Source organism: Manacus candei, unplaced genomic scaffold, assembly GCF_025592945.1.
Source record: "Manacus candei isolate 608988 ecotype Guabito, Panama unplaced genomic scaffold, ASM2559294v1 h1tg000436l, whole genome shotgun sequence".
Classification (NCBI taxonomy): domain Eukaryota; kingdom Metazoa; phylum Chordata; class Aves; order Passeriformes; family Pipridae; genus Manacus; species Manacus candei.
Window position 1 is genome coordinate 1 of NW_026138484.1, and position 10,938 is coordinate 10,938.

A 10,938-nucleotide genomic window follows, 5' to 3' on the forward strand; every position below is an offset into this window, starting at 1 on the left:
AATGACCCCCGACCAACCCAACGACCAACTCACCCCTGAGCCAATCGACACATGGACAAACCGACCCCCCAACCAACCCCCCAACCCCCCAACCCCCTCCCTAACCCACGATCAAACCACCCCACAAACCCCCCAACCTGTCCATGGTCCAACCTGTCACCCAACCCATCACCCAACCAACCAACGACCCAACCCAACATCAACCAACACACTGATCACCCAACCCATCAACCAACCAACCCATCACTCAACCCACAGTCAACCCAACCCATCACCCAACCAACCCAACCCAACATCAACCAACCAACCCATGACCCAACCCAACCCCAACACACTGATCACCCAACCAACCCAACCCACCATCAACCAACTAACTGATCACCCAACCCATCACTCAACCAACCCCCTCTCACCCAACTCATGAACCAACCCATGATCCAACCACCCATCACCCACCCAACCTTCCCATGGGCCAAACCCGTCGCCCAACCAACCAACCCACCCCCCATCACCCAACCCACCATCAAACCCACCCAACCAACCCAACCAACCCAACGCCAACCCATCGTCCAACCAACCCACGTCCCACGGAACCCATCCCAGCCCCTCATGGACCAACCCCCCCCATCCCCCCCATCGCCCCCCGGCCGCACACACTCAGGCCCCTCCCCCGCCCGCAGTCGCTCCGGTTTATTCCGGTTCCAACCGGCTCCAACCGGCTCCCCCCGTACAGCACGGCCGCGGCCCCTCCCCCACCCCGCCCCTCCCCCCGCCGGACCCCCCGGGTGGGGGAGGGGCCGCGAGCGCAGAGATTCGATTTTTGGAGATTTAGAGTTCATGGACCCCGGGGGGGGGTCGGGGGAGCCCAGGGGGGGTCTGGGGGTCCTTGGGGGGGTCTGGGAGCCCCGGGGGGGTCTGGGGGTCCCACGGGTCTGGTCGAGGGTGGGGGGTCACGTCCGAGCACTCCGGGTGGGAGGTCCATGTCCGAGTGTCCAGTGGGGTGGTGAGGACACGGTAAACGACGCAGGGCCGTGGTGAGGCGTGTTGGGGCGTGTTGGGGCGTGTCACATCACAGTGTCAGGCCGTGGTGAGGCGTGTTGGGCTGTGTCACACCGTGATGAACCGTGTCAGGCCATGACGAGGCGTGTTGGGGCGTGTCATCTCCTGACAAGTCCGTGCTGAGCCGTGTCACACCGTGAAGGACCACGTGGAGCTGCCCCAAGTTCTGTCCCACTGTGCTGAGCCGTGCCGGGCCGTGTTCCTGCTGTGCCGAGCTGTGCCAGGCCGTGTTCCTGCCGTGCCGAGCTGTGCCAGGCCGTGTTCCTGCTGTGCCAGGCCGTGTCAGCCCGTGCCGAGCCGTGTGGAGCCGTGACAGGTGGTTTGGCACCGTGACAATCCACGCCCTGCCGTGCCAGCCCACGCTGTGCCGAGCCGTGTCCAGCTGCGTCCCCCCATGCCATGACCGTGCTGTGACCCCACCAAACAGTGTCCCACCACGCCGACCCCCCCGAGCCCCCCGAGCCGTGTCCCGCGGCACCGACACCCCCCCGGCGCCCTCCCCTCACTCCCCCGGGGCCGCCCCGGCCGCGGTGCCCCCGCGGTGCCGCCGGTGCTGCCGCGGCCCCTCCTCGGGGGTGCCGAGGGGGTCCCCGCGGGCGCGGCAGGGGAAGGGCCGCCCGGCCTCGTGCCCGGCCAGGTGCCGGCGCAGGCGCCGGGCGTCGCCGAAGCGGCGGCAGCAGTTGGGGCAGCGCGGGCCCCGCGGCCGCCGCTCGTGGCCGCGCTGGTGCCGCAGGACGCAGGGCAGGTAGAAGAATCCCTTCCCGCAGCGCTCGCAGCGGTAAACGTCCTCGCCCCGGTGCCGGCGCCGGTGCTCCAGCAGCTCCGAGCGGCGCCCGAAGGTCTCCCCGCAGGTCCGGCAGCGCCGCGGCCGCGCCGGGCGGTGCCGGCGCTGGTGCTCGGCCAGGCCGGCGGGGTGGGCGAAGCGCTTGGCGCAGCGGGGGCAGCGCAGGGGCCCGGCCCCGGCGTGTCCGGCGCGGTGCCGCCGCAGGGCCCGGGCGCGGCGGAAGGCCCGGCCACAGGTGCGGCAGCGCAGGCGGGCGAGGCAGCGGCGCCGGTGCCGCCGCAGCAGCGCGGCCGCCCAGAAGCGCCGCCCGCAGCCGCCGCAGGGCCAGGGCCGCCGGCGCAGGTGCCGCCGCCGGTGCAGCAGCAGCTCGTAGGCGCCGGCGCAGCGGCGCCCGCAGGCCCCACAGTGGCGCGGCCGCCGCGCCAGGTGCACGTACTTGTGGGTCACCTGCGCCAGGAACCGCTTGAAGCTGCGCCCGCAGGTGCCGCAGGGGAAGCGCCCGGGGCGCGGCACCGCCCGCGGGGCCTCGGGGGCACACGGGGGGGCTGCTCCTGCTCCTCCTCCTCCTCCTCCTCCTCCTCCCGCTGCCCCCCCGGCCATCGGCGGCCGCTCGGGCGGCGCGGGGTGCACCAGGCGGTGCCAGACCAGGTTCTCCAGGAAGCCGAACACCTGCCCGCAGGTGTCGCAGCCGGGCGGGCGCTCGGCCCCCCCCGGCCCCGGCAGCTCCTGGTGGGCGGCGGCGGCGGCGGCGGCGCGGAGCAGGTCGGGGAAGCGCTGCCCGCAGGCGCCGCAGCCCAGCCCGGCCGGGGGGGGGCTCGCCGGGGTCCGGGGCGGGCGCGGGCGGGCGGTGGACCTGTCGGTGGCGGGTGAGGCTCTGGGGGTAGCCGAAGGCCTTGCCGCACAGGTCGCAGCGGTAGGGCCGCTCCCGCGTGTGCACCACGCGGTGCTTGCGCAGGTGGAAGGACTCGCGGAAGCGCTTCCCGCACACCCCGCACTCGTGCGGCTTCTCCCCGGTGTGGATGCGCTCGTGGCGCCGCAGGGTCTCGCGCCGCCCGAACGCCCGCCCGCACACCGCGCAGCCGAAGCTGCGCCCGCCCGGCGCCGCCCCGGGGGGGGGATTGGCCCGCGCCAAGGCCCCCGCGCCGCCCCCCGTGCCCCCCGCGCCCCCCGGGCCCGGCTCGGCGGCGGCGGCAGCGTGGGCGCGGCGGTGCCGCAGGAGGCTCTGGGGCGCGGCGTAGGCCTTGCCGCAGACGTCGCAGCGGTGGGCGGGGCGGGGCCCGCCGTGGCTGGCCTGGTGCCGCAGCAGGTACGCGGCGTCGCGGAACTCCTTCCCGCACACCGGGCAGGGCACGCGCCGCGGCCCCGCGTGCGTCTTGACGTGGCGCGTGAGGCTCTCGCGCCGGTTGAAGCTGCGGCCGCAGGCGGCGCAGGTGAAGGGCTTCTCGCCCGTGTGGATGATCTGGTGCTGCGCCAGGTGGCTCGGCTTCTTGAACACCTTCCAGCACAGCGGGCACGCGAACGGGCCCTCCGCGCCCCCCGGGGCCGCCCCGCCCGCGCCCCCCCGGGGCCGGCGCCGCCCCCGCGGGCGCCAGGGGGACCCCGCCCGGCGCCAGGATGACCCCGCTCGGCACCGGGATGACCCCCGCCCAGCGCCGCGTTGACCCCGTTGGCCACGGCCACCGTCACCCCGCCGGGCGCCACCAGGTTGACCCCGTTGGCCAAGGCGTTGATGCCGTTGGGTGTCACGTTGACGTTGGGCGTCACGTTGACGTTGGGCGTCGCGTTGACCCCGTTGGGCGTCACGTTGACCCCGTTGGGTCCCGCGTTGATCCCGCCAGGCGTCACCGTGGCCGTGCCGTGTCCCGCGTTGACCCCGCCAGGTGCTGCCGGGTTGACCCCGTTGGGAGCCACGTTGATGCCACGCACAGCGTTGACCCTGTTGGGCACTGTGCTGACCCCGCTCGCCGCCACGTTGACCCCGTTGACTCCGTTGGGCGCCGCGTTGACCCCGTTGGGCGCCGCGCTGACGTTGGGCACGGCGCCGACCCCGCCGGCCAAGGGGTTGACCCCGTTGGGCACCGCGTTGACCCCGCCGGGGCTCACGTTGACCCCGTTGGCCAACGCCAGGACCGCGGGGGGCCCCGCTAGGCGCCGGCAGCGCCCTGGACGTGGCGGCGGCCACGGTGGCCGCGCCGGCGTCGTCGGGGGCGTCGCGGTGGCAGCGCCGGTGCCGCACGAGGCTGGAGCCGTGGCTGTAGGTGCGGCCGCAGGTGCGGCACTCGTAGGGCCGCTCGGCGCCGTGGGCCTGCACGTGCTGCACCAGCTGGGCCGCCTGGCGGAAGGCCTTGGGGCAGGCGGCGCAGGGGAAGCGCCGCTCCACCAGGTACTTGAGCCGCCGGAAGTAGCTCCGCTCCTCCTTCGACCCCGACTCGGGCGGCGCCGGGGGGGTCCCGGGCGTGGCCCCCGCGCCGGCCCCGCCCCGTTTGAGCCCCCCGAAGAGGTGCTGGTGCCCCGACAGGTCCACGATGCCCCATTGCGGGGCGGGGAAGGCGCCGGCGGCCTCGAAGAGGGGCTGGTGGGGCGGGGGGGGCAGGGGCGGGGGGCGGGTACGGGGGGGCCCCCGCGGGACCCCCCAAAGGGCCCTCCGGCTTCTTGGGCTGCGCCGGGGACGAGGAGGTCAAGGAGGAGGAGGAGGAGGAGGAGGAGGAAGAAGCAGCAGCCTCGGGCTTGTGCTTGGGCGGGGGGGGGCGGTCGAAGGGGGGGGCCCCGGTCGGGGGGGGGGTACTCGAAGGGGGGCGGGGGGAGGGGCAGCGCCTTGGGGGGCTCGAAGGGCTCCGGCGGCTCCGGGCGCTGGTGGGTCAGGAAGTCCAGGAAGTCGAAGGGGTACGACTGGAAGTGGCCGCTCTCGTCGCTCACGTTGGTCTCCATCGCCCACCCCCAGAGCCGGGGGGGCACCTGGGAGGGCACGGGAGGGGTTTGGGGGGGGCTTTGAGGGGCGGGGGGGCCGCGAAATCGGGGTCCCCGCGGGGTTTTTGGGGGGCTGCGCCCCGGGGGGGTGGGAGGGGAGCAGGGGAAGGGCTGGGAGGGGACCTGGGGGGTCCCTGTGGGGGTTTGGGGGGGATTTGAGGTTTAGGGGGGACTCAGGGATGGGGGGGGTCAGGAACAGCCGGGAGGGGGCTGGGGGGGGATTTGGGGTCCCCTCGGGGGGTTTTGGGGGGGGTTTGAGCTCCAAGTGGGGGGGAGGAGCCCGGGGGTCCGACCCGGGGCTGGTTTGGGGGTCCCCGTGAGTTTTTGGGGGGGGTCTGTGAGCCCGGGGGGGCCTGAGGGGTCCCCGCAGCCCTGGGGGGGTTCTGGGGGCGCAGCCGCCCCTGGGGGGATGTTCGGGGGTCCCGGAGCCGCGGGGGGGGGGTGAGCCCGGCGCTGGGGGGGGGGGGGTCACTCACCTGGGGGATCCCGGGGGGTCCCGGGAGGGGATCGGGGGTCCCGGGGGGGGGTCGGGGGGTCCCGGGGCCGCCCCGAGCCCCGCACGGACGGGCCGGGCCGGACGCGCCGCCCCCGCCGGAACCGGATCCGGAACCCCCCGCCGGGGGTCCCGCCCCTCCCACGCCCCGCAACCCCCGGAGAGCCCCGGAGCGCGGGAACGGCGGGGCCGGGGCCCCCCCAAAACCAGCGGGACCCTCCCCCGGCCCTGCGCGCGCCGGGGGGGCCGCGGGGACCCCCGGGGTCGGGGCGGGGGGCTTTGCCCACACCAAAGATGGCGCCGGCGGCGTCTCCCCGTCCAAGATGGCGGCGCAGCCCCGCGCGCGCCGCGGGCCGAGACAAGATGGCGGCCGCCTGCCCTCAGCCAAGATGGCGCCCGGGGGATGCCCGCACCGAACATGGCGGCCGCAGCTTCGGGACCACTTCAAAGATGGCCGGCGGGCGTTGCTCCGGCCAATCAGAGAATCCGGTTAGGAAGCGGCCACGCCCCGTGGCGGAAGTGACGACAGAGCGTGGGAACGGGGAGCAGCGGGGAGGGGGCGCGGGGAAATTTTGGGGAGGAAAAGGGAGATTCTGGGAGTCCGGGAGGGCTGTGACGTCATGGCGGGGGGGCGGGGGGGCCTCCGGGAGTCCCGCAGGGCCGTGGGAACGCCCCCCTCCCCCTCCGCAAGGCGCGGCCCCTTTAAAGGCGCGCGGCCCCTTTAAGAGCGCGCGGCACGTGCGGCCCCACGTGTCCCGCCCCCTCCCGCCGGACCCTCCCGCTCCCCATTGGCCAAAACTGGGTCAGGCCCCGCCCTCCGCGCGCCACCCGATTGGTCCAATGTAGGTCAGGCCCCGCCCCCTCATGGCCGCGCCGCCTGACCGAGGCCACGCCCTCCGCGCTCCCATTGGCCGCGCGCGCCGCCAGGGGGCGGGGCCAAGAGAAGGGGGTGGTACCCTACTTTGTGCGCGAGGGGCGGGGCTTCACCCGCGGCGGGGGCGTGGCCCGGGGCGGGGCGGACCAATCCGAACCTCGCAGCGTGCGCGGACGGGGCGTGGTTTGCTCGCACAAGCCCCGCCCCTCCGCGCGGTGGGCGGGGACGAAGGCGTGGGCGGCGCGCGAGGCGGGCGGGGATTGGCCGAGAGCAAAGGGGTAGGCGGGGTCAGCGTAGGCCACGCCCTCTCCCGGGCGCAGCGCCCCCCGCGGGGCTCGGAGGGCACCGGGACCACCCGAGACAGGTGGGACAGATGGGGGGACACCGGGAATGGGGGGGGACACCGGGGATGGGGGGACACCGGGGATGGGGGGGGAGGTCTGGGAATTGGGGGGGGACACCGGTAATTATGGGGGGGACACCGGGACCACCCGAGACAGGTGGGAATGGGGGGACACCGGGGATGTGGGGGACACCGGAATTGGGGGGGGTCAGGAACCCCTGGAGGGCACCGGGACCATCCTGAGACAGGTGGGGATGGGGGGGGGGGACACCGGGATTTGGGGGGGTCAGAGACCCCTGAGGGGACACCGGGACAGGGACACCCGGGGGGGGCACCGGGAATGGGGGGGGACCGGGATCGGGGGGATGGAGGGGACGGCAGGACCCGGGGATGGGGGGGGGACAACCGGGGGGGCCCTGTGCCCCCCCCATTCACTGTGACCCCCCCAATTCCCGGTGTCCCCCCCCCCAGTTCCCGGTGTCCCCCCCCATTCCCTCTCCGGTGCCCCCCCCCAATTCCCGGTGTCCCCCCCAATTCCCTGTCCCCCCCCGTCGTTCCCGGTGCCCCCCCCCGCGGGTCCCGTCCCGGGGTCACCCGAGGTGAAGCCGCACGTGGGGGCGGGGGATCCCCCCACGTGACCGCCGCACGTGCCGCCCCCCCCCTCCCCTCCCCTCCCCCCCCCCGCGCGTCCCGTGTCCCCCACGCGTGTGGAGCCGTCACGTGGGGGGGGCACGTGTGTCCCGCGGGGGGGGGGGGGGGGGGATTTGGGGAGGGTTCGGGGGGGAAATTGGGGGGGTTGGGGGTTTTTTTTGCGGGGGTCTTTGGGGGTCCGGATGGGAATTGGGGGTTTTTTTGGGGGGGTAATTGTTGGGGGGGGGGGGTATTTGTTGTCGGGGGGGTTCGGGGGTCTCACCCCCCCCCTCCGTGCCCCCCCCCCCCCCCCAGGATGGAGGAGCCGGGCGGGAGCCGCGGGGGTTTCGTAGGCGCGGCCGCCGCCCCTCCCCCCCCGTGGGAGCGGCCCGGGGTGCCCCCCCCGCCCCCCCCGCCCCCCCCCGGGGGACCTGGAGTACGTGGACCTGGACGAGTTCCTGCGGGAGCACGGGCTGCCCCCCAGCCCCCCCGAGCCCCCCGGCCACGAGCGGCCGCCCGGTGAGGGGGGGGGAACCCGGGGGGGGGGTTAAAAGCGGGGGGGGTCCCGGGGGGGCGACCCAGAACTTCGTGGGGACCCTGAAATGGGGGGGAGGGGGCGGGGCCAGCGCGGGGTCCTCCCGCCCCCTCCACAAGCCCCGCCCCTGCACGTGCGGGGGGGCGGGGCCGCTCCACGGACCGCCCCATGTCGCGATAGAGACCCCCCGGGGAGGCCCCTCTCGTCGCGACAGGGCCCCCCCCCGGGCTGTGGGGACCCCCCAGGGTTGTGGGGAACCCACCCAGGATTGTGGGGACCCCCCCAGGGCTCTGAGGACCCCCCCGGGGTTGTGGGGACCCCCCTGGCCCTGTTCTGCTGGGAGGGGTCATCACCCCATTGCCCCCCCCCCGATTTAACCGGGACCCCCCCAGTGCCCCCCCCAGGCTGTGGGGGCCCCCCATCCTGTCCCGGGGGGTCTGGGACCCCGCTCTCCCCCTCCCTCACCACGGGACCCCCCTCCAGTGCCCCCCCCCGCTCTAACCCTCCCCCCCGCAGCCCCCGGCCCCCCCCGGGGCCCCCCCTCGCCCCCCCCGCCGGGGGAGCCGCTGCTGGAGGCGGAGCTGGGGGGGCCCGGGGGGGGGCCCGGGGGGGGCCCCTTCGACCCGCGGCGGCTCCGCTTCTCCCAGGACGAGCTGAGGCCCCAACCCATCGCCAGGAAGGCCAGGAAGGTCCACGTGCCCGAGGAGCAGAAGGTGGGGGGCACCCAAATTGGGGGGGGGGGGGCAGGGAGGGAACCCCCAAAGTCTGGGGGGGGGGGGGGGGCAGGAATAGGGGGGTCCCTGGGAGGGTCCCTGGGAGGGTCCCTCTCTCTTGGGGGGTCTCTGTGTCTGGGGGGGGTCTCTGTGTCCCTGGGGGGGGTCCCTCCTGCTGTGGGATTCCCGTGTCCCCGGGGTGTCCCTGAGATGTGTCTGTGTGTCTGTCCGTCCCTGAGCCGTCTGTCTGTCCGTCCCCCCCAGGATGAGAAGTCCTGGAGCCGGCGCTCCCATAAGAACGCTCCATTTCCCAGGGGTGTCTCTGTCTGTCCCTGAGCTGTCTGTCTGTCTGTCTGTCCCTGAGCTGTCTGTCCATCCCTGAGCTGTTTGTCTGTCCCTGAGCTGTCCCTGAGCTGTCCGTCTGTCCCCCCCAGGACGAGAAGTACTGGAGCCGGCGCTCCCATAACAACATCCCATATCCCAGGGGTGTCCCTGAGCTGTCTGTCTGTCCCTGAGCTGTCTGTCTGTCTGTGTGTCCCTGAGCTGTCTGTCTGTCCCTGAGCTGTCTGTCTGTCCGTCCCCCCCAGGACGAGAAGTACTGGAGCCGGCGCTCCCGCAACAACGCGGCGGCGAAGCGCTCGCGGGACGCTCGGCGGCTGAAGGAGAACCAGATCTCGGTGCGAGCCGCCTTCCTGGAGCGCGAGAACGCGGCGCTGCGGCTCGAGGTGGCGGCGGCGCGCCGGGAGCTCCAGCGCTTCCGAGCCATCCTTGCCCGATACGAGGCCCGGCACGGGCAGCTCTAGGGCAGGGGGGCACGGGGGGACGGGCTGGGATGGCCCCGGACGCTCTGGGGCACAGCTGGGAGAGCCCGGAGGGAACTGGGATGTTCTGGAGTGATCTGGGAGAACCTGGAGAGATCTGGGATGTTCTGGAGAGATGTGGGACACCCTGGAGCGATCTGGGAGAGCCCGGAGTGAACTGGGACGTCCTGGAGAGATCTGGGAGAGCCCAGAGAGATCTGGGACACCCTGGAGTGATCTGGAATGTTTGGGACACCCTGGAGTGATCCAGAACAACCCAGAGTGATCTGGGAGCCCGTGGAGTGATCTGGGACACCCTGGAGTGATCTGGGAGAGCCTGGAGAGATCTGGGACGAGCTGGGTCAGCCTCGAGTGATCTGGGACACCTTGGAGAGATCTGCAATGTTCTGGGACACCTTGGAGAGATCTGGAACAGGCTGGGACGCTCTGGAGTGATCTGGGATGAGCTGGGACGCTCTGGAGTGATCTGGAATTTTATGGAACGTTCCGAAGTGATCCAGAACGGGCCAGAGAGATCTGGGACCCTGTGGAGCGATCTGGGACAGCCTGGGATGACCTGGAACACCACAGAGCAACCCGGGACAGCCCAGGGTGAGCCAGGACCCCACAGCGGGCCCCGGGACGCCGCGGGAGAACTCAGGACACGGCGGGAGGATCCGGAGCAGCCCGGGGGGATCCAGGACCTGGGGCAGGATCCGGGATGGGGCAGCACCACCCAGGACTCCACAGACAATCCCGGGGGATCCGTGTGGGAGCATCAGCAGGAGCAGGATCCAGAGCTGGGATCCAGAGCTGGGAAACAGCCCGGGAATGGGGCTGGGATCTGGCTCAGGGATCCGGCACTGGGATCCAGTTCAGGGATCCACTTCCAGGACCCGCCCCTGACCCAGAACCGGGATCTGGATCCACCCAGAACCGACCCCGGGGGGGGACACAGGACTGAGACCCCCCCCAGCCCTCCGGGTGCCGCCCCCGTCCTGGATCCCCCCCAGTCCTGCCTGGATCCCCCCAATCCCCCCTGGATTCCCCCCCGGATTCCCAGACCCCTCCCAGGGGGGTCTCCCCTCCCCTCCCCCCCCTTTGTAAATATTTATTCCCGGCCCCCCCCCGGGCCGGGTCAAAGCACAAATTTGGGGGGTCCCGGTGCCCCCCCAGCCCCCCCCAGTGACCCATTTCCAGTTCAGGCCAGTAGCGTTACTGGGAGGGGATGGGGGGGGGGTCCCCGTCACCCCCCAACCCCCCCCCCCGCACTTTGACCACTTTACTGCCCCTCCCCCACCCCCCCACGTGGGTTTTTGGGGGTCGTGACCCCCCCCCCGGGTGTGGGGGAGGGGCGGCCGGGGGGGGTGGGGTTTTTGTACAGAATAAACGTCAGACCCTGAACTGGGAGCTTGAACTGGGAGGACTGGGATGGGCATAGGGGGGGCACTGGGATGGGGGGGGCAGAGCCCACCCCCCACTCACACTCAGGGGTCACTCCACAATTGGGTTTTATTGCACAGACATGAGGAGGGGGGGGGCACAGGGACCCCCCCCCAAGGACCCCCCAAACCCCCCAGAGGGTCCCCAATGTCCCGGGGGGGGGTGTCACTGGACACCTGGGGCCTACAGGGACCCCTGAACCCCTCCCCGAGTCTCAGGGGCCCCCCAGACCCCTGAGGTCCCTCCAAACCCTCAGGGCCTCCTCCCCGACCACCTGAGGGTCTCCCAAAGCCCCTG

General features: G+C 73.0%; 2 protein-coding genes across 2 annotated transcripts; one reads left to right on the forward strand and one right to left on the reverse strand.

The window, feature by feature from the left end:
• Nucleotides 1-1,427: 1,427 nt before the first annotated feature.
• Nucleotides 1,428-5,402, reverse strand: LOC127465578 (zinc finger protein 865-like). Its single transcript, XM_051776088.1, is given in 5 exon segments — nt 1,428-2,675; nt 2,677-4,443; nt 4,487-4,600; nt 4,602-4,798; nt 5,287-5,402. Coding segments are annotated over 4 exon segments (3,165 nt in total). The 5' UTR covers nt 4,772-4,798; nt 5,287-5,402; the 3' UTR covers nt 1,428-1,561.
• Nucleotides 5,403-5,597: 195 nt separating this feature from the next.
• On the forward strand, nt 5,598-10,620 carry LOC127465582 (D site-binding protein-like). Its single transcript, XM_051776091.1, has 6 exons — nt 5,598-5,792; nt 7,504-7,669; nt 8,202-8,398; nt 8,986-9,323; nt 9,364-9,383; nt 9,493-10,620. Exons 1-4 carry the CDS (start codon nt 5,598-5,600, stop codon nt 9,199-9,201), a joined length of 774 nt encoding a protein of 257 aa, XP_051632051.1. The 3' UTR covers nt 9,202-9,323; nt 9,364-9,383; nt 9,493-10,620.
• Nucleotides 10,621-10,938: the final 318 nt, after the last annotated feature.